Below are 23,114 nucleotides of genomic sequence, written 5' to 3'. Positions count from 1 at the left end.
GCAGGATGGGGCGGGGTTGGGTAGCCGGGTAGCGCATGCGCAGGCTTGAGGCTCTCCGTTGAGACGGTGCCGCGGCGGCGCCGGAGGTAGGAGGGGCTGGGCTTTGGGGCAAAGAGTATGCACCCGGGTATTGGAGATCCAGCCATCTCGGGCCTTTCCCACCCCCTTCCAGCCGCGGTGTAGAGGCAGGAGCAGTGCTTGGGTCGAGGAGGCCTGGGCTGCCTGAAGGAAGGAGGGTGGGGGGGAATCCGGATACCCACGGAGTCATTGCTCGGGGGACAGTCTGGCGATCGGAATTAGTCGGCAGAATCTTTGGCAGCCCTTCCCCAGGCTGAGCCTCCTACCCATTTCCTGTGTGTTACCGGGTTGAGGGGAACGGAATGGTCTGTCCCTCACGTTTCCATTCATTCAGAGGTCGCTAGGAGCCTGGCGCAGCCGTAGGTACCAAAGCTGAGTAGGCAAAAGTCGCCGGCCCTCTGGAAACTTGAGGTCTCGTAGGACCTGCTACTTCGTTAAGCAAATGCTTATTGAGTATGTACAGGAGATGAACTGTCTTAGCAACAGAGGTGTGGAGACTGCAGTGTGGAGGGTGGAATTTGCCATAGCGGTCCACATCCAACAGGATAAAATTGTTCGGTTAGCTTAATGTTCCAAACGCTAGGATACAGATCTCTGCTGAAGCCTCCTCTCCCACCCCAGCTTTCTCTTCGCTCCTATTAAACCAAACTCTTTGCAGTTAATTAATTTGACAGGTAATTGACGAGCACTTTTTAAAAGTCAGGTGCCTACCAGCCAAAGAGAATACATAAGATATATGAATATATGAGAATACAGTAAGATATATGAATCTGTGTGCCCTCTTTAAGTTTTGAGCTAGTAGGGGGCAGATAAGTAAATGAATAAGAGTTGATATCCTGAAACCATAATGCCTGGGTTTGATCCCTGCCCTGCTTTCAAGAGCTGTGTGAATTTGAACCAGTTCCTCATTCTTATGCTTGATTCCTTGCTATAAAGAAGGGATGACAATAGATTCTACCGAATAAGATTGTTGCAAGGATTAAATGAATTAGACTTGTAAAGCAGTTTCGCAGATGCCTGGCATATAATAAGCATTCAATAAATGTTATCTATTACATACGATTACAACTTGTGATAAGTGCTATTGTGAAAACTATGTGATGAAAGAAAATAATAGGGATGGAGAGAATGTACTTAGAGGATGAGGGGAAGCACCTCTAAGGAGGTGACATGGAAGATGTGAAAGAGTCAGGCATGCTAAGTCGATTGTAAGGCCTGTGTCTGCCTAGCACAGGAAAACTAGATGATTAATTGGATTACTTGGACAGTGGAGACTACATTAGTGAATTTGAAATGAACTTTCTGCCACTGAGTCATTCAATTTTGATTTTTGAGCCCCACTAAACTGTGCTGATGTCAATAATCAGGCCCATAAGGCCTAACACTTGCATTTGGACAGCATTCTAGTCACCTGAGTTTGGAGAACTCTTGCTGGGGTGAGAGGATGGAAAAAAGTGGCCTTTTTTGACTTGGAAAAATTGATTGTATCAATGAAGGATGAGCCTCCTGTATTCTTACCTTTTATTTGTTCCTGTCTCCTGAGTGTTCAAGAGCATATTCATTGTCATTCTCCCTCTCTCATTTTGTTGCCTGCTGATAGAGCTTCTTATAGCTAAAGGCCTTGGACAAGCATAGACCTAAGAGATAGTTTTTCTGGATTTGGGAATCATCATGTTTTTGTGGTGACTGCACTTCATGGGATTTATTCTCCAGATTTCAGTAAAAACAGTACTCTTCCAAGATGCCCAAGTTTTTCTGTCTGTGACAGAACATGCTTTGATGGGTGTTTAGACAGCCCCCATGCCCACATTGTGTTGTGTTGTCCTATAGGGTGATGGGTCCATGTTAACCAAGCTACACCGAGTACTGCCAGGGGTATTGTTACTCCCATACTCTGCATGCTCTTATTCCTTCTCAGAAGAAATAGCACAAAGTGACAGTATCTGTCTAACTATACCTAGATGCTTTTGGTTTTCCACAGATGTGAAATTAAATGAACCAAGTGTGCTTTATCACCATGGAGATCTTGGACAATGACCTGAGAATCAACTTCATATGTGTTCTATCTTGGAGGCTTCTGTTGGGCAACCAAACCTCTCAGATGTGAACTTTAACAGAGGGAAGCTCTAAACATGCTGTTTAACACGGGATCAAATTGAAGGAAAATTTAAAAACTAATTATGGAGGGGAAAACAGTACTTTTTTTCTCAGTTGTGCAGACTCTCCAGATATCTCAGTGAGATTTAAAGAAGAACTCCAGTGAAGCTGTGATTCTGAATAAGGTCCAGCTAGGCTCATTCTTGGGCCCCCAGATTGACCCTCAGTGCTCTGAAAACCACTCTGAAAGCCTTAAAACTGGTCAGATGATGGATGAGTCAGATGATGATTTTAAGGAACTCTGTGCCAGCTTTTTCCAAAGGGTGAAAAAGAATGGCTCCAAGGAAGTATCAGGGGAAAGGAAGACAAAAAAGGCCTCGAACAGCACTCAGATAACAAGCAGACCAAAAAAAGCCAAACCAACTGCTACCAAGAGCAAAACCCTTCAAGGCCCCAGGGAGAGGAAGACCCGAACTGGCAGCCAGGCTGCAAGGACGAGAAAACAAGGGGCACCCAAGCAGCAAGAGAATGAACCAGCTCCCCCTGAGAATGGGGAAGGAAGTATGCCTGCTTCTTCTGTGCTCCGGGAGAGTGCGTGGAGCTCCCAGACAGGTAACCCAGCCAGAAACACTGCCAGAACTTCCAGAGAGGAAACCAGTGGTGATTTGTAGTATTTTAAACCAGGTGTTGGAATATTTTCTGCAAAATGCCAAATAGCACGGTAAAATTTTTTGGCCTTGCGGGCCATATGGGCTCTGTCACGACTCCTCAGTTCCCTAGACAATATGTGAATGAATTGTGTTCTAGCAGAACCTCATTTACAAAACAGGCAGCCAGCACAAGGACCGTAGTTTGCCTTCTCCTGTTTTAAATAATAGTCATAAAAAATAGAATTCCTGTGTGAGTTTTCCACATGATTATGTTTGGGGCCCTCTTCCAGTTTCCCATTAATGTTTACATTATATAGTTTACTCACATTATGTATGCGTTACATACACATGAATATATTGCTGCTTTTCCCATTTTCCCTAAATCATTCCATAGTGGGTACCATATGAGCTTAAGGTCCAGGAGAATCCTCACGTTCTTTCTTTTCCTTTTCAAATACCTTTTTATTTCTCCCGCCTTTTTTGTTGTTGTTGTCGTTCATTTGTTTAAAGCAGCTTTCTTACTGTGCTGTCCTTGATGTACCTAACCATATGCTTAGCCTATATTCATGCAGAACTGAAAACCAGCCTCGCATATCTAATACAGAACAAGGTCTCTGGGCTTCAAACTTCTGTTTCTAAGTTTTTCTCACCTTCACTTCCTGATCTTAAATACGTAATATTTTTTGCTCTGGGCAGCTGGCATGACCTCTGAATGGAGTGGTGGGTGGTAAAGGCTTAGCTCCTAGATGCTATTGTAAGTCTTCAGTAATGTTACCAAAATGCTGTTGGTCCTTGATGCTCCTCACTGAGAGAAGCATGGCTCTGAGTCTAGTGAAAGGTACACATGATTTCCACAGAAAACCGCACCCCCACGCATACCTGCAAAATTGACATACAGCTTCAGGGGCTTCATGGATCCGCACTGGGGGCCATCCACCAAGTTAAAGGGGAACTTCTGACCTAAAAAGATATACATGTTTGTCATTAATATTTCTTTAATAACAGCTTTATAGAGATATTCATTTTGTGTACAATTTACTCTTCTGATGTGTACAGTTTAATGGTTTTAGTATGTTCACAGTTGTGCAGTCACCTCTACTACCTGATTTTAAAATGTTTCATCACCCCCAAATAAGCCCCATAGTCGTTAGCAGTCCCTCTCCATTCCCTCTCCTGTCATAGACCTTTAGGACAGGTACAGTTCTCTTACCACAAACTGAGGTTACCAAGAGATAATCAGTCCTGTTCACATTTGAGGGTTAAATCTAAACTAGTTGGTAAAGGACCCCGATGAAACTTATGTCTAACCTGTATTTGGTAGCGGAGTGTTTTGTTTCTCCACCTAGAACGGACACGTGTGAACATTTTCTCCTCAGGGGCTACTCCTAACAGCAACTCCCAGCCCCCTCCTCCCTGTCTGACTGCAATGGTGCCAAGTCCCTCCAAACCGCGGGCGGCTGAGGTGGTCCTGCAACGCATGCAGCAGTTCAAGAGAGCAGACCCCGAGCGTTTGAAACATGCTTCAGATGGGTGCTCCTTCCAGGCTGCACCTGAAGAAAATGTCCCAGAGGGCCCTCCAGAGGCAGTGATGGCGGGGCACGGTATGATGGGGGTTTTCTGTATTCCCAACAGGAATAAGTTCTAATTCTGGAGGAAGGGGAACAGGAGGGAGCCAACCTTCACTGTATTTCTACTGAGGGTGGGCTCTGCCTGGCATTCTGCCTTTGCCGTTTCGTGTCATCTGGCCAGAGAACAAAATAAAAGGTCCCTGGGACATTACTCACTTAGTTTCTTTGTCAGGTTACCTCTTTCTCTTGTTTTAATTTTGACTTTTTAATTTTTTTCATGTAGAAAAGTCAAAGAATATTTTATAACAAACCTTCTATGTTCTCAGCCAAAATTTAACAGTTGTTAACACTTTGCCATATGTTTTTTTATGTCTCTATAAAGGTATGTGCTTGTTCCGTACCCTGTGAAAGTAAACAATAGGCATCATGGTGCTCCACCCCTGGGTTCTCCATAAGCACAGTAGCATTTAGTGCACCTATTTCTGTAATGTTGCCTGATATCTGTTTCATAGTCACATTTCCCCAACTGTCCTAAGAATGGCTTTGGTAGCTGGTGTCCAAGGGTTTGTCAGAACTATAAGTTCATTCATTATAAGATCTCTTAAGAGATCTTTAGATCTCTTAAGATCTAAAGCCTAGAACAGTCCCCTTGTCTTGTTTTTGTCTTTGTTTTAATGGTATTTTTTGAAGAGTCCAGGTAATTGTCTTAAAACCTACTACTTTCTGGATTTGCTTGACTGTTTCTTCATGATGTCATTTAACCCTTTCCTGCAACCTCTGTGTTGCATCGCCCTAAGGAATCTACAGGTCTCATTAGCTCCAGGTTAAGCAGTTCGGCATCAGTGGTTTGCAGGTTCTGTGCACCACCCCAAGAAGCACATAATGTCTGGTGGATCCAGTCTTTATCCCCTAAACAGTATGAATTCTTATTTTTGATGAAAATATATAAAAGGAAAAGGAATAGGAAGAAACTGTGTTGACAGGTGTATGGCTAATGAGCGTGTGGTCTCATGGGACTGCATTTGCATATTTCACCCAAGAGAACTGATGATTCTCAGGCTACCCCAAAGGTCCACACAAGCAGCAAGGTGACACCTGCTGTGGCATCAGCCCTTGAGCACCCAAGGGGTGCAGAGGAGTTGCTCAGCCGTATGTGAGCCAGTGCCCCTCCTACACGTGGCTCAGTTGCTTCCATATACACATCATACCCAGTAATGCTCAGGAGAGAGAAACCACTGCTTCCCTAAAAAAAGGGGGGGGAGGAGACACAAAATAAACCATGATGCATTTCTGTCTTTGGTGGAAAGAATGATATGCCATTAGTAATATTCAAGAATTGGGAATTTATGAAGTTTTCAGGGCATATCCATCATGAATGCCAAGGATCTGCTTCAGCAATATCAGACATGACGGGGTGGCGGAGGTAGGCATGCTACCTTGGGAGCCACCTCAAGGCATTTCACTCTGACCTGGTTCTGCCAGGATGGGTAACAAAGGTCATAGCAGTGGGAAAGGTTGAACTTTGAAGAGAAAACTTGGATTTGTTGGAATAGAGCCTTATAAACCTGGCATGTCCATGGCAGCTGACTTTTGCAGAAATGGGAAAAATGAAAGTTTTCTAGGACTTGACATTCAACGAGTGGTCCTGGATGTCCAGTGTCAGCCTTATGGGGAGTTGTTAGAAGTTCAGGAGCTCAGGCTCCACCTAGACCTTCGTAATGTGAACCTTCATTTTTAGCCAGGTCCCCAGGGATTTTTACATGCAGTAAAGTGTGAGAAGTGCTGTTGAAGGAGCCCTGTTTCCTGCCCCATTTCACTGGATGGCGCCTGCCATGAGGCAGAGTTTCTCCGTGCAGCACCCGCTGTCCTCGTCTTGCGAGATCTGACAGATGTGCAGAGGTCTGAGGATGAGCTCATCCTCATGGACCTTTGTGCTTCTCCACAGGGTCTGGGCCCTGGCTCCCTGCCACAGACAGCGACGGTGTGGTGGCCTTGGCCCTGCAGCAGGAGTTTCGGCAGGAACAGGCCTCCGCACATGATGACAGCCTGGAGGCGAAGGGGTTGTTCTTCTGCCAGATCTGTCAAAAGAATCTCTCGGCCATGAACGTGACACGGAGGGAGCAGCATGTGAACTGGTAGGAGCAGCCCAGCTGTCACCTTTCCCGTGCGTGTGACCAGGACCAGGGGCCCCCATGGCTGTGGGGGTAATCTTGAAACACCTTACAATAGCCCCTCAGAGTTAGTGTCAACCTGCCCTTTTTATTTTTTAACAGGTTTATCGAGATATAATTCACATACAATTAATGCATTTAGAATGATCAATTCAATGAATTTCATTTAGTAATACTCACAGTTATACAACCATCACCATAGTCAATTTTAGAATATTTTAGTCACACCAAAAAGAAAACTTGTACCCATTAGCACACGCTCCTCATGTCCCCCTCCCCCAGCCCCTGGCAATGACTAATGTGCTTTCTGTCTCTATCGATTTGCCTGTTCTGGACGTAAGTGGAATCAGACACTGTGTGGCCTTCATGTGTCTGGCTTCCTTCATTCAGCTTAGTGTTTTCAAGGTTCCCCCATGTTGTAGCATGTGTCTGTGCTTCTTTTTCATGGCTGAGTAATATACCATTGTATGGATTGACTACATCTTGTTTCTCTGCTCATGCATTGATGGACTTTTCCATTGTTTACCATTTGGGTATTGTGAATAGAGCTGTTATGAACATGCATTTCATGTGTTGGCTTAAGTATATTAAGTATACCTCTTAAAGAGATGTATTAAGTATATCTCTTTTCATGTGTTTTGGCTACATCTTGTTTCTCTACTCATGCATTGATGGACTTTTCCATTGTTTACCATTTGGGTATTGTGAATAGAATGTTATGAACATGGATTTCATGTGTTGGCTTAAAGTATCTCTTTTCAGGTCTTTTGGCTATACAAGTAGGAGTGGAATTGCTGGATCGTATGGTGACTCTGTGATTGATTATGTTTAATCCGTCCTTGCTTTCTTCAGTCACCTTTGCTAACAGATACTTAAATTCCGTATCTGGAGGCTGACTATGGGTTGCACGGAGGGACTGGCTTGGGGGGAATAAGATTTGGCCCACAGCATGTCCTTGTACATGTGGACCCACCGGGGAAGGCGGTTCTCCTGTGTTAACTGTCTCCCTTCAGGTGCTTGGATGAGGCTGAAAAGGCCCTGAGACCTACTGCACCTCAGATCCCTGAATGCCCAATTTGTGGCAAGCCATTTCTCACCCCAAAGAGCAGAATCAGTCACGTGAAAAAGTGTGCAGTGAAGATGGAGGTTGGCCCCCAGCTCCTGCTCCAGGCCGTGCGGCTGCAGACAGCTCAGCCCGAGGGGGCCTGCGGCACACTGGCACAGGCATCGAGGTGAGTCAGATGGAAAGGGAACAATCAAAGTAGTCTGATTTGTTTTTTAAAAGAAAAAAAAAACTTTATGTAGTGTTGGCACACAATAGAGCCCTCTTTGATTCTGGAAATCAAACATGAGGAGGAAATCAGTCACGGCCTCCACAGGGATTGTGTAGGGGAAAGATTCTGCATCCTGCATGGCTTTGAAATGGTCCACGTGGGTATGTCTGTGTCTGTGGAAATGACCAGTTGGACTAGTTTTCTTGAGATCCTTCTCTCTGAGAGTTTTCCATTTCCAAGGCCCTGCGGTCAGTGCCCTCCAGAGGAGCTAAGAATTTGGTAATTCCCTTTACCACATCTGTTTTATGTGTGGTACAACCTCGCTTGCGTCTCAGCGTAGTCCAATTTTCATACTGTTAATGTAAGATTCCTCAGCATAGTTCAAAGAGTTGGTGAGATGGAACCATAGGCCTTTACAAAACATTTGCATGGATTAAAAGCTTAAGTGTTAAAATAGGAGGCCCAGCGGATGACACAAGTCTTCAGCATGCAAACCACAGGCACACAGGTGGTGGAGGGTCAGCTTTGTGCTGCATTGTGCCTGCTACTATGGGTGCCAGGGTAGACCCCAACGTTACAGGGAACCCGGACGGCTCTAGCCCTGGACTGCTGTGGGTTCAGGATTTCTTGGACAGCTGTCAAGAGCAAAGGGAATGCCAAAGGCGGTTTGTTTGTGCTGGCCACTGCCTTGCACATGGGTTCTGGGCCTGTGAGCTGGGTCTGTGCTGAGATGGGGAGGGCAGAGGCTGAGTCTTCGCTGGTGAGTCTGTCTGCATTTTCGCATATCAGCACTATCTAGCATTGTAGACTCGGAAGCCTTAAGCCTGAGAATAGACGTTACCTAAGCGATTACTTGCCTTTTGCCAGGACCACACTGAATCTACCTGCTCAGATAAAATAAATCTGCTTTTCAAATACCTGCAAGAAATGAAACAAGGTGTGTGAAGGTTCTTCTAGAAGGCTGTTAAAATAGAAAGCTACAAATGGATTCTCTCACTGAAACTTTGAGCCTCCCCTACCTTAAGGCCAAGCCCGGGGTGTTTGGAACTCTGGGATGGTCATGACTCCCTGGCCAGGGCACACGTGCTGGTCAGAGCACCCCGCTCACCTCTACACCCCTCACCTGCTTTCATCAGGGCCCAGGCCCTGCCTGATGGGTCCAGAGGTGCAGCCTACACAATGTCAGAGCCCCAGTAGGTTGGGGTGCCTTTCCCTTTTGGAGGCTGTGGTTATTGGAACTTAGAACTGAATTAGGGTTCGCTTAGATCACCTGAGATGACAGCTGAGATTCTGGAGCCATCACTGGCCCAGTGGAGAGCATGAGATTTTGTGAAAGCCACAGGTGTTTCCAGAATTCCCTACAGCTGCAGGGAAGGTGATCTTGGGATTGCTGTTGGTTTCTTTCTCGCGTTTACACTTCTGCTTCTTGCCCAGCTTGTTGGGAGTCAGCGGGCAGTCTAGGTTCTCTCCAGCCAGAAAATCTTTCAGTAAATCTCCTCCAAGCCAAACGAGTCACTGTATGTTGGCCTCTGAGCTCGCTGACCACTTTGGTGATCCAAACTGAGAGGCCCTTCCTTCAGGCCTTGGGCAGAGGCACTGCCCTGCAGCCCCTGTAGGAGGGAAGGAATCCTTTCTGTTTCATGTGTGGTACAGCCACACTGTACCATGTGTGGTACAGCCAATGTGTCCAGGACCACCTAAGGGGCATCTGAAGTATGAATGGGCAGAAGTTGGGAGAGTCCGGGGTGCTGATGCGGAGCCATCGAATATTGACTCAACCAGAAGGGCCTGGCCACATCTAGGGTGTGCAGGTACGACACTGCCGCCCCAACCTGGCTGGGCAGAATCACGCAGCAGGACCCAGACCCTTCTGTGCCTGGACTGGGCTGAACTTTTGGCCCAGGATTGTGTGAGCTTGTGTGAGGCACGGAGTGAGCACAGTGAATTCCCAGAGCACTTGATGCCTCTGTCTGGAGGGTCCACATTTACCCGTTTTCTCTTCCCTTAACAGGAGAAAGGGTCCAGCCCCCCTCTGATCCCGTGGTGACCACCTCAGAATAGGATGTGCTCACAACTCTGGCTGTCACTAACCTTTCTGTCTGGCTGCCTTTTAAGCTTCAGCAATCATGTTGGAGGTCTGAAAAGGAAGGGAGCCCCCAGGAAGAAGGAGCCACAGAAGAGGCGGAAGGTCAGTGAGCCTGAGGTGCTACCAGAGGACCTGCAGGTGGCCATGGCTCTGTCCCGGTCGGAGATGGAGCAGGCGGCCGTGCCTGCGGTGCTCACACTGGGAACTGCTGTTTCTGAGAGGAAAAGACTGACAACAGGTACATGTGTCCACAAGTGGTGGCTCCAGGGGAGCCTCGCCTTAGTGCCCGTGGCTGAGGGTTACTGCCAGGCCTCAGGTTATGTGGATGACAGTTATTAACTGTCACTTCTCTTTCTCTAGAGAAGAAGAGTCGCAAGAAGAAAGCACCCCTTTCTCCACCCCAGTTGTTAGTCCAGGACTCGGAGACCACAGGAAGACAGATTGAGGATCGTGTGGCCCAGCTCTTTGTGGGAGAGGAAGTAGAGTTGTCCAGTACGCCACCACTTCCTGCGAGCAGACTTTTAAAGGAAGAGCTAGAAAAGGCCAGCAGGTGTCTGCAACCACCTGAAGGGAAGCAGAATTTTCTGTGGGAGGGCAGCGCCCTGACTGGGGCCTGGGCCCTGGAATCCTTTTACACGGCAAGCCTGGTGCCTCCCGTGGCGCCCCAGCAGTCACAGTCAGCCAAGGTGGGCCCTCCTCTCCAGACCCTTGTGGCTGGGCTCTGGGTGGGGCGGGGAGCTTTTGGCAGTCCTAGGATTACAGCACTGGGGATCTACAGTTGGGGGGACAGAAAGTTCTAGAAGGAGGGACAGGGAAAGGAGGAAGCCTAAGGGTGTGGGCCATAGCGTGTTTCCTTTGGCAGTGATTAGATGGCTCTCCTGGTAAGAACAGGGAGGGCCACTGGGTCCCAAACATACTGTGTTCCTGCAGTTTGTTCAACATGCACGATCCCAGGCCCCTTCCCAGAGGGCTGACGCGGTCTGCCCGTGATGGGGCTCAGGAACCAGACAAGCCTGATGCAGGTGGCCCTAGAGTCAGTATTTACTTGCTTGAGGCCACTTAGATGACATTAAGGAGACAGGGCCCCCCAGGAATCTCTCTGAAGATGTGGATGCCACAGGCGTGGCCTCTGCCATGACAGAGAGGCCTGCTGACAGATGGTGATGAAGCAAGGCTTCCCGGGGCTCCTCTGGGGTGGCTGGTACCATCAGGGGCCGCCTGGGTGGTGGGTGCTGTGGCAGTCACACGGTCACTCCGACTTCTGACTTCTTTCAGGGTCTCACGCAGGAGCCCGTGCTGCCACGAGTGTCACCTGACCAGCCACAGCCAGGTGTGCACATGCCGCCTGCTCTCCACAGCACCTGTCCCAGAAACCTGCCACCCTCTGCCAGCCAAAGGGAATACCAGGCCCTGCAGGACCTCATGGACCTGGCACGAGAGGGATTGAGCAGCAGCCAGTTGCCCAGCAGCGGGGCCCTGGCTGACTCTGGGGGAACCAACGGTGAGACACAGGATGGGACACGTGGGCTGCCCCGCCCTCTGGGCCCTCGCCACCCTGTGACCAAGACCGTGAGGCAGCTCAGACTTAAGGTTCCCTGGAGTGTCCCCGTATGATGGGGAGAAATGGTAGTCTCTGTAGGTGCTTTCATTTTTTTTTCCTCAAAGGTGAATGTGACACAGGTAAATATCACCATTTCCTTAAACTTTAACCAAGGATAGAGCCATTTGGCCAGAGCAAGTGATGGGTAGCCTAACTCTGTTCATTTTACTGCTTGTGTTTCTCTCTGTTGGAAGGGGGTGGTGGTAAAGGTGGTTTGTGGGCATCACTTTCACTGAAGGAGTCCAAGGCCCCTCTGGGGTTGGCTCAGCCCACAGTTGATGCTCTGGAGGCTGACGTTGCCAAGAGGTAATGTTCTTTTAACCCGTGAATTCTCTCAGGGATGGATCTGCCCGGTGGCCTTCCACTGACTGGGTTTGTCCTGCCAGCTGAGGAGCAGCACCTGGAAATGGGCGGCCAGGCTTCGGTAAGGACCTCTCTGTGGGGCCCGGCCCTGCTCTGGCTCTAGTCCTGGCTGCTGGTGCTTGTCATACGTTCAGTGCGGTCAGCTCACCAGTAGTCTGCAGGCCCTTGTGGGAGTCCACTGGCCCCTTAGACTGTATTGGAGCTGAGTCAGGCAAGAGCCTAGTTGGGAGTCCCCCATGAGGCTTTGTCCATTTTGTCACTGAACTGTGGGGGTAGCTCATTTACCAAGCCCTGGGAACCTGCTCTGCCTGGGATCCCAGAGGGCCCGCCATTACTCTGTGAGGTCACTTCATTCAGGTGAGTGCTCTGTGCACTCATTTCTTAGAGTTTCATTCATTCATTCATTCATTCATTCATTCAGGATTCGCTCTGCCCCTCCGACATGCTGGTCTGGGCTGGCCTCCCCCTAGTAGTTCATGTTCTGCATTGGTGGTGAATTGTGTGAGATACTGGTTTCCCTTAGAGTGGTCATCACACCGTTAGTATGTCAGCATCACACCAAGTTCTTCTGGTGACCATGGCACATAGAGGACTTGGAGTTCCTCTCATCTGGGTCCCTGAACCATATGGCCTGGGGGTCCTAATCTGTTACGCCAGGCTGGGAAGTTTCTCGGGGCCACACAACAATGTGAAACACTAGGTCTGCCACACACGGTGCTCAGGAGCTACCACTGCTGCAGCTCCATCTTTTCAGACCGCCCACGCCTCTCCATCTGCTGAGAAAGACGTTAGTGTTTTGCCATTCTGTGTTGCTGAATGACTTAAGGTAACTTCAAGGTGGAATCCAGCATAGGAACCCTATTGAGAGGAGTGCAAGGGTCTGCCTGGCCACCCCAATGTCATCCCAGTTGGGGAACTTGCACAGTTAGAGAGGCAAGTGACGGATGAAAGTGACAGCTCTCCTCCCGTTTCAGCTCTCCCTCGGTTTGCTGGTTGCCGACTTCAGTGCCATGGTCAATAACCCGCACCTGAGTGATGTTCAGTTCCAGATGGACAGCGGGGAGGTGCTGTATGCACACAAGTTTGTGCTTTATGCCCGATGCCCACGTCTCATTCAGTATGTAAGTCTGTGGTAAACACGCTGTGTCTCACGCAGCCCCTCCATCCCCACTTGAGCGTCTCTCCTCACTCTCCCTCCTCTCCCTCTGCCTTTCTCGCCCCCTCCCTGCCCTTCTGCCTCTCTGTTCCTCATCACTCTTTGCTCAGGCCATCTCTCTGTTTTCCTATCCCCCTGGCTCCCCGCTCCTGAGCCACCTGGCTTCTACTCCCCCCAGGCTTTCACCCATCTCGCTTCGCTCCCTGCTCTCCTCCCACTGCCCTAAGCAGTTCGTCTGTGGTCGTCATAAGGTTACACTGCTGTGGAGAAACATGTGTGGGGTCAGGACGCGGTATCAGGAAATGGTGTCAGGCTAGGGAAACGTCAGTTCTTGTTCTCGTACCATTGAATAAAAGTCCTCCTCCCCCGCCCCAGAATTCTCTTTTTTTCTCTATTTGCATAACTAGGGAGACTTATAATTGACGTCTTTAAAGTTGAGCTACTGACAGACATATCTGTGTTGACATGTGTTTGACTTGAATATTGTGTTATTGGAATCCAAGAAATCATTGTTGGTCTCTCAGAAAGTTCTAGTGCCTTTGAAATGTCTTGTCAGAGGGAACCATCTGGATTCTCGAACATCTGTTCCTGATTTGATTTGGAAAACAGATATTTTATGGCTTAAATTGCAGAATTTCTGGTCCACAAAATGGAATGACACTGGCTAGTGCTCGTCCCTGGGCTGAGGCCATTTGTAAGATTAGAGACTCCCAGGACCGCCCTCCCCAAGACCATCTGCTTCGTCCCACATCATGACTGTCCAGTCAGTAAAGCTATACTTTATTGCACCCTCAGGTGAACAGTGAAGGATTCTTCGCTGTAGAAGATGGTGACCTAAGAACCCAGCGTGTCCTGCTGAGTGACGTGAGCACGGAGGCCACGCGTGCGTTCCTGCAGTACCTCTACACTGCAGACACTGGCCTGCCTCCCCCGCTGGCCCCCGAGCTGAGTTCCCTGGCCTGCAGGTCTGCGTTGTTCTTTCCATTTACTTCATGGCTTCTGACATTAACTGACGAGCGTTATCAGGTTGATGGCTCATGGGAGGGTCAGGGCTGAGTCCTTTCTATTCCTTTTAGTACCAAGAATATGCCCAGTGGTGACCTTGAACAAGGCACACTGATAGGAAATCTGGCCAGAAATGGACTCTCGCGGGAAGGCCGAGGCTGCTTGAAGAGTCCTCCTCCGAGTCATGTGGCTTTTAGCTCCCTGGGTGCAGTGAGAGAGCGGCCCTCAGCCTCAGCTCCTCCCGAATACTGCTGCTCCTCAGTTGTTCCAACACTGAGATTAAACAGTGGCAGTTTTTTCCCCAGTCCCAGAAAACAAAAGTGGGTAGGGGGCTTAGTCCACCTCCTGGGAATTTGCACCTACCCAGCTTGTCCACACCCGTATCTCAGGAGAGGTGGCAGGTAGCTCAACAGAAAAACATGTTCTACCTCCGAACAAAGCATGAAGGCCTCTAGAATAAAAAACTTTGTTCATCCCAGGTCATGTCATCCCCCAGATGCATTTTTCTCTCTCTCTCTCTTTTTTAATCTTCATCCAAGGACATGCTTCCATTGACTTTAAAGAGAGGGAAAGATAAACATCGACATGAGAGAGAAACATTGATCGGCTGTCTCCCATACACACTCCGACCAGGGATTGAGCCTGCAACCTAGGCATGTGCCCTGACTGGGAATTGAACCCGCAGCCTTTTGGTGTATGGGATGATGCTCCAACCAACTGAGCCACCTGGCCAGAGCCCTCAGACGCGTTCTTAAGAAAGCATTGGTTCAGCCTCTAGGGTTTCAAATGTACCAGTTAGACCACAGAGCCTGCAAGCAGGTGACAGGCTGGCACACTCATTGGCCTGGGCTAACCTGTGACAGGTTTAGCGGGCTTTGGTTTGCGTTAGTCACAGTGCATTGGATACCCTTCAAGGCAGCATGTGCCCCCTAGTTTCGCAGCACTACCAATTGCTGTTGTCTGCAGTTCAGCCTGATGTACCCCTTCCTGTTTGTGCAGTGGTGTTAGTGAGCCTTGCTTTAAAGTCCCACCAGTCTCTGTTTCTCAAACTGAGTTGCCTGGGGTGTTGCACATGCATCCTAGTTTCAGGAGAGCAGGGAGAAGGCCAGGTCTGTGTCACAGTTGTCCTCCCTGCAGGACTTCCACTCTAATTCTTGCCTGTGCTCGGGGCTCCCAGCTGCAGCTTCTGTGCAGGTGATGATGCTTGGTGTTTTCTGGTGCAGGTTTGGCGTGAGTGAGCTTGCTCACCTGTGCAAACAAGCATCTGTTGTGATGGACTCAGAGGGCAGACAGTGGAAGGAGAAGGAAGATGAGGCTTGCGAAAGCAGAGCAGAGAACTTCCAAGAACTCTTAAGGTCAATATGGGTAGGTGAAGAGGAGGAAGCAGAAGTCTTGTTGAAATCCGAGGGCCTTGAAGAAGATAAAGAAAAGGTTAATGAAGCAGAAATGGAAGAAATTTATGAATTTGCAGCTACTCAGCGAAAGCTGTTCCAGGGGGAAAGAGCTCCAGAGATCGAGGAAGAAACTAACCAGCTTGGGGAAGATGGTCCAGGTTCTGGGCAAATCCTGGCAAGCATCCAGTTTAACGAAAATGCAGAGCAGATGGAATCATCTGGGCAGGGAGGAGATGAGGCCCCCACCAGAAGGAAGAGTGTGGGCCAGTCCACGTTCCTGCCACTCAAGGGCCAGTGTTCAGACGGGGAGGAGGAAGCAGAGGCACTGAAGGGAGCCCTGGAGTGTACCAGCTCCTGTAGCTCTTCTCAGGGCCGCCCGGCAGAGAGAAAGGAAGGATCCTTTTTGTACTCAGTTGATGTCAGTGATTATAAACAGCCCTTTCTATCAACTCCAGGAGGATACCCTGAACCATCTCAAGTAAGTGATCACAAGAGAGGCAACGGCACTATCAGAGAAAGGGTGGGGGAGAGCCCCCATCCCCCCACTTGCCAGCAGGAACCTGCATCATATCCATGCTTTGTCCCATCACAGCCTCCTCCAGGCAGGAGTGCCCGCCAACCGCACCCTCGACCTCATCGCACAAGAGACTTGTCCCTACCAATGCCGCAGTCACAGGGCAGAGCTTCCAGGGTAGCCTCCCAGGACTCACCATCGAAGCAGAAGAGGGGCCAGAGCCTTCTCACACTACGAAACCATTCAGGCTGTGAGAAAGGCAAAGAACATGGTTCCCTGCTGGAGTGCAGAAATAAAGGAGTCTTGATCTCATCAGAAAAGTCTCCATCCATTGACCTAACTCAGGCAAAACCTGGCCATTGGAGCTCCAGATCTCAGAATTCTCCATCCAGTGTGAACAAGGAAGATGAGATTATCCTTTTATTGGATTCAGATGAAGAGCCAGAACAAGAACAAACCAAAATAAAGTCAGTTTTTAATGGCTCCCTCGAAGAGGGGAATGTTCTAGAAGTTAGCCCCAAGTTCTCTGAGCTGTTCTCCATCATTGACGTTGATGCAGATCAGGAACCTTCCCAAAGCCCACCAAGGAGAGACACCCCAGTACAGCAGGAGGAGGGGCGGCTGTCGAGGAACCAGGGCTATGTGAGTGGCAAAGGGACCCCCCAGCTGTTCTGTAGCCCCAAGAGCAGCCCTGACAAGGACAGCACCACAGACACCTCATGGCTGGTGCCTGCCACCCCACTTGCCGGCAGAAACCGCGACTACTCATTTCAGACCCAAACCTTGGGCCTTAGGTCCAGGACATCAGCATATGAAAAGGCTCAGCTCAAGCCCAGAGCCCCGTTAGAAAACAGAGATGGACCCAGAGCCACTAGTGAGTTTTCAGTAATTGTGCCCCACACTTCATCATCCTGCCCAGCCTCTGTCAATCCTAGAAGCCCTTCTAGTCCCTCCCCCAGGAGCCACAAGCACTTTTCTTTGCTTGCTCCTTCTCCAACCTCGGGAGCCCGCACTGATTTCAGTGGGCAGTTCCTGAAGCACTCGCTGCCTAGGCTGAGCCTGCTAAATCAGGCCACAGCAAATGAAGTGGTGGAGGTGGAAGACAGTGAAGATGAGCAGGAGGTGGCTTCCTGTCGGGCGAGCAGCAGCCCTGTGCTGGACAGCGGCACCCCCATTCCAACTGTTGACTGCTGTTGGCATGCTGAGCCCCTCTCACCAATCCCAATTGACAGTTTGAACCTTGAGCGGACTGGCCCCCTGAGTACCAGTAGCCCAGGCAGTAGGGCTGGGGAAGTCCTGGACAGTGGTGGCTGCCACTCCCCTGCACTCCTGGGCACCACCCCCATTCGAGGAAGCGGCCTTGGCATTGGCCGAAGGAAGTCTCAAGAGAAATCCCCTCAGGCCAGTTCCCCTGGGAGCAGCCGGCTGAGCTTCTTGAATTCACGTCTGTGGGATGATTGGGATGGAGAAGAACAGAAGTCTCCAGAGGTTCTTTCTCTGGCCCAGACATCGAGAGCTGATGGAGGTCAGAAATCAGAAGGGTTAGAGAAGCCAAGTGAGTAGTGGAAACAATTGTTTATCTTTTACACTAAGGGCCCAGGTGGAAATCAGTAATGTCAACATGGGTGGCATTGCTGAAAGGCCTGCTGACCTGTGATAAGCCCCTTCCTTGCCTTGCAGACCCCTCTCCACAGTTGAGGGAGAGGACTTACTATCAAACATATACTCAGGCAGTACGTCAGAGCTTCCTAAACTTGCCTGGACCCTACAGCTTACCTGGGCACTTATTAAAAATCCTTGACTGTGGACCCCACTCCAGAATACTGAACCAGCAGCTCTGAGAGGCCACGGTGCACACTTCAGGTGTGCCTTAAGATCGAGCGAGTGCCGTTCCTTAAAAAGTTAAACACAGAATTGCCATTATGACCCAGCCATTCTACTGCCACATATACATCCAAAATAATTAAAACCAGAACTCAACAGATCCTTGTTCCCAAATGTTCATAGCAGCTGTATTCACAATAGCCAAAATGTGGAAACCACCCAAATGTCCCTCAACTGATGGAGTAGATGTATAAAATATGGGCTGTCCAAAAAGTGGAATATTACTCAGCCATGAGGTGGAACGAAGCACTGACACATGACGTAATGTGGATAAACCTTGAAAACACTATGCTAAGTGAAAGAAATCAGTTACAAAAGAGCACATATTGTATGATTCCATTTATACAAAAGAACCAGAACAGTCAAATCTATGGAGATAGAAAGCAGATTAGTGTTTGCCAGGGGCCTCGGGGAGAATGAGGCGCTTGCTAGTTACAGGATTTCCTTTAGGCGGTTCACACATTTTTCAACTAGATAGAGGTAGTTGTTGCACAACAATGTGAAGGTACTAAGTGCCACTGAATTCCTTTAAAATTGTATTACGTGAATTTTATCTCAGTTTAAAAACAACAGGTGGGGCTGAGAGAGGCCTGTGACGGGCCTCAGGCCGTCCTTGGTGGAAGATGCCATTTCCCATCTCATTTCAGTCATAGCGGAGAATCAAAGCACCCAGTGTCGGCCTTCAAGGTGCCGCCCCCTCCGCCAGCAGGCAGAGTGGCACTGAGCAGTCACTAGTGACGGGGAAGCAAAGCTTATGGACAGAGCATCTGCCTGCGACCTGGTGTTTCATTTCCTTTTAAAATCCTACACCAACTGAGCCTCAATGGCCAGCACTTTCAGCCTCGAGTGGGCATCAGAATTGCCTGGAGAGCTTATTAAAACACAGTGGCCAGGCCTCACCCCAGAGTTTCTGCTTCAGAGTTTCTGTCTAGGGTGCGACCAAGAATTTGCGTTTCTAACCGGTTCCCAGCTGGTGCTGTGAGAACCACTGCAGGAGACACTAGACCGGAGGCCTTAGTCTGAATCTGAGGCGGGCTTTATGGGGTGACAAACTCTGAAATTATATAGAGAATTTTGTGCGTTTTTCAATAGGAGACAGAGCCTATTGTTTTCATTGGAGTCTCAAAGGGCTCCCTGCTCATCAAAGGGGTAAGAACCAAAGTCCATCTTTTCCTAATTGTCCCATTTATCTTTAAAATTACCCATTTTTTGAGAGATTTTTTAGACAGAGGGGAAGGGAGGGAGAAAGAGATGAAGAGAAACATCAAGTGTGGTTGCCTCTTGAGCGCCCCCTACTGGGGACCTGGCCTGCCACCCAGGCATGTGCCCTGACTGGGGATCGAACCAGTGACCCTTTGGTTCTCAGGCTGGTGCTCAGTCTTTTGAGCCACACCAGCCAGGGCATGAAAGTACCCATTTTCTTTTTTAAAATAAGTTTTATCAACACATTTTTTACAGACCATAAAATTCACTCTTTAAAATGTACCATTCAGTGGTTTTTAGTATATTCAATATTTTGCATCCATCACCACTAATTCCAGAACATTTATATCACCCAAGATATAACTCCTGTATTTATTTGGTGGTCACTGCCATTGCCCAGGCACCCCAGCCTGTGGCAACCACTCCTGCTACTGCCTCATTCACACAGTATCAGCATTGCACCAGGCTGCCATGGCCCTCACTGTGTGCTGAGTGACGCTTTCTAACAGGAAGACGTGATGCCAGAGTCAAACGGGGAAGGGGGTGGACATTACTGCTTGGAGCAAATGGGACTGGGCTTCTTCAAGTGCATCCTCTTGGTTACACTAACGTTGAAAAAGGTAAACCCAGGTCCCTCCAGCTAAACCATGTGTTTCTCTTGTTCTACCCAGAAGGTGCTAATCGGAGGAAGAACTTGCCCCCAAAAGTACCCATAACGCCAATGCCACGGTATTCCATCATGGAGACCCCGGTACTAAAGAAGGAGCTGGATAGGTTGGTGGTGGTCTTAAAAGCTTGCTCATTAGTGGTCCCCTCCCTTCTGCAAGTGACCAGGCATATTGAGGCTGGGAGTTGGAGGGCCTGCCACCAGATCCATCCTGGGCTGTGGTTTGGGGCTGCTGTAGGGAGAGGGCGTGTGTCCCTGCCAGTTCTTCACATGCTGTTCCCCAAATTACCCAGGCCCCAAGAAGCTAAGAAATGAGACTCCTCCAGGTTACCCATCAGGTGGCAGGTCCCGATATATCACGTGGTTGGAAATGGGACCCTGGCCTTAACAGTCTGAGTAAGGAGACATGATTTTAAGAGATTAAAACTCATAATCTAATGAATGCTACATGTCACATTGGGCCCAGGAAAGTCATCGCCGCCACCATTGCTCAGAACGTGGGGAACAGCCTTTCTGGAATATTCTTCAGAGTAAGTTCAATTGACACTCAGGATAAACACTAATCTCTGAATGGTCATAGAAGTCAGGCATTTAGGATTTCAGTTGCACAAAGCCATTACTTTGTAGACAATCGTTTGCTCTTTGCTGAAGTTCTCCTGTTCTCCATTCAGGTTTGGGGTGCGCCCTCTGCCCAAACGCCAGATGGTCCTGAAACTTAAGGAGATATTCCAGTACACTCACCAGACACTGGAGTCAGACTCCGAGGATGAGAACCAGTTCTCACAGGTGCCTCTGGAGGCTTCTTGCAGCCAGACCCACGCCACCAAAACCACCAAGGGATCAAAGGCAGCAGGCTGCACCAGACTGGAGGCCCCTTCTGACCCTGTTCCCCAAAGATCCAAGGGACCAGCTAAGACCAAGGGCACCCGACATCAGAAGCAGCAGCCTGGTGGAAGCGTCCCTCGCATGTCACCAGCCAGAGTGGGGCCTCTAGGCCCTGATGATGGTGCCCCGCTCCCAGCCTCCCAGGAGTCCATGGCCACCTCTGTGGACAGCAGCGACAGTTCCTTAAGCTCACAGAGGTAACCAGATCAAAGGACAGGGCCAGTGGCTTCATAGGTCCTCTGATCAGTGGGTCTGAGAGTTGGCATAAGCAAAGCCCAATTGCTGATGTTCAGAAACCCCAGTTTTCTGGGCGTGAACTACAGGATATCCAGGTGGGGCTCAAGGGCAGCCCCTGTGGGCTCCTGAGCAGTCCTTCGCAGCTCCCGCATCCACAGCCCACAGGACGCTTCCCTGAGTGGGGCCCGCCCCGTAAGCCACCTTGGTGGGGACAGGACACTGTCAGTGGAAGTTTTTGCTTCCTGCTCAGACGAGATTCTGCTCAGGCTGGCAGCTAGTGTGCCAGGGACACGGCACTGGGGGGGTCATCCATGCCATGCGCAAGGTTTCTCAGGGAACAGAGAAACACTCTTTTCTTCAAAAAAGCTCCTGGTCTTGGGCGGGCTGGAAGGAAGGGGTGTCACAAAATACTAATACCTGGTTCTTTTCAGTTCTTCCAGTGAGTTTGGAGTGGCCTTTGAGTCTATAGAAGACGAGGAGGGTGAGAAGGGGGTCAGTGCTTCCCAGGCAGTGGACGTGGAGGAGGCAGTGAGGTGCTACATCCGCTCCACACCGTCCCTCTACCGCAAGGTCCTGCTGTACCAGCCCTTTGAGCTGTCAGAGCTGCAGGCAGAGCTGAGGCAGCAGGGCATCCGCATGGCCACGGGGAAGCTGCTGGATTTCCTGGACACCAACTGCATCACCTTCACCACCGCTGCGGCCCGGAAGGAGAAGTTTGAGAGGAAGAAGCAGCAGCCCGTGGGCAAGAAGAAGAGGGGCAGACCACAGCGACCGGCCCATTGCCCGCTCCCCTCCCAGGGCTATTAGCAGAGCCCGTGTGAGGGTGTGTGGTCCCTTTGGTAATCCAGGCCTCCACACACATTTCTGGGCCTTGGGACCACATCTGCTCCCCCTGTGAAACTGACGACGGCACTGACTCGCATCAGCTTCCTTCCCACTCTGTTTCCTGGAGTGGGAATCGGACATGCCACCCACTGGATTTAGAGCCCTTGGTTCCTCCCTCTATTGGTGCCTCCTCTTTGTCTCCCTTTAACCCTGTTAGGCCTGTGTGTGTTTCAGAAGGGCAGTGGGCCTCTGCCCGCTGGCCAGGGCGAGGCCTGACTTCGCACATCTTTCGCTTTCTACGTCCGTCAGTTGCAGTCCGTCCATCCCTGAGACAGATGTCCAGCCTGCCCTGTCCTTCCTTCTCAGCACTTGCGCCGTAACCCCAGTCCCCACCAGCAGACTAGGTGTCCACAGGCCTCCTGTTCTGCCGTGCACCAGGTGCTCTGCTGGCCCTGCTGTCCTGCCCAGACACCTGTCATTGTCACCAGCAGTCTCCAAACTGGACAGTGCAGAAGGACCCAGCACAGCTCTGAAGTCCCCAGAACAAGCACGTTCTCTGTGACCTGGTTCGGTTGGTGTGTGTGAAAGCTGCCTCCAGCCTCAGGAGCAGTGTGGGACACGGGTAAGGCCTGGAAGAGAAGAATAATTCAGGTCTCTGCACCTTGTGAATGTCTTGTCTCTTTTAAATACAGTGTAGTTCATTTTATATGATGTGCAATAAAAACAAAAATGCTTTATGAACGAAAACCTTCCAAATTTTCCACTCTAGAGAACTAATGGGGGAAACTGGCCATGAGCTTCACACGTAGCCCCCTGCTGTCAACCAAAGTATGTCTGCGGGAGGCCTTTGTGCCTGTTCCTTATCTCAGGGGGGTAACCCAGGCCTGCCGGTTCCTCATTTCACTTTGGTTCCTCCATAATAGATGTTCATCCACGTTTGTCCATACAGCCACACGACAGTCTGTACCACGTGCTGAGCTCCAGCCCTTACTGCTCAAAGGAGACCCAAGGCCCAGCAGCCTCCCCTGGACGACCACAGACGCAGGCTCAGACCACCAGACCCACTGAGTCAGAATCTGCAAGTTAACAGAACGAGTGTGAGGCGTGCTCTGGCCTGGGTGCAGGGCCCCCGGAGGGAGGGGGACAGGCTGGTGCTTCCATCCATCTAGTGGAGCCTGTCTTTGTGCCCAGCATGAGGGTCAGTGCTCAGGTAACCTGAAGGGATGGCATCCTGGAGAGGGGGTTTGTGAGCCAGGCCTCAGGCACGCAGAATTCAGGGAGGTGAAACGGGGTTCCTTGAACACGTGTGTCCTGGCCTGTGACCAGGTGGAGAGGATCTGGCACCCTGCACGTGTGGCAGCAGGGGCAGATGGCCAGAGGAGCGCCAGTCTCAGGTCACAGAGCTACCGGCAGGTGCTGCGATTAGACTCAAGATGGGGTCTTACCTGGTTTCGAAC

General features: G+C 49.9%; 1 protein-coding gene across 1 annotated transcript; it reads left to right on the top strand.

Annotated features, from left to right (window-relative positions):
• Positions 1-33: 33 nt before the first annotated feature.
• On the top strand, positions 34-22,394 carry SLX4 (SLX4 structure-specific endonuclease subunit). Its single transcript, XM_037154618.2, is given in 16 exon segments — positions 34-86; positions 2,060-2,787; positions 4,172-4,426; positions 6,339-6,528; positions 7,578-7,796; positions 9,954-10,162; positions 10,285-10,610; positions 11,200-11,425; positions 11,863-11,948; positions 12,862-13,008; positions 13,839-14,008; positions 15,272-17,511; positions 19,715-19,817; positions 20,382-20,792; positions 21,264-21,597; positions 21,599-22,394. Coding segments are annotated over 15 exon segments (5,394 nt in total). The 5' UTR covers positions 34-86; positions 2,060-2,441; the 3' UTR covers positions 21,731-22,394.
• Positions 22,395-23,114: the final 720 nt, after the last annotated feature.

The sequence above is a fragment of the Artibeus jamaicensis genome, unplaced genomic scaffold (assembly GCF_021234435.1).
Source record: "Artibeus jamaicensis isolate MK-2021 breed Jamaican fruit bat unplaced genomic scaffold, CSHL_Jam_final contig_700, whole genome shotgun sequence".
In the NCBI taxonomy this organism is placed as follows: Eukaryota; Metazoa; Chordata; class Mammalia; order Chiroptera; family Phyllostomidae; genus Artibeus; species Artibeus jamaicensis.
This window is presented reverse-complemented; position numbering and strand designations above follow the sequence as displayed.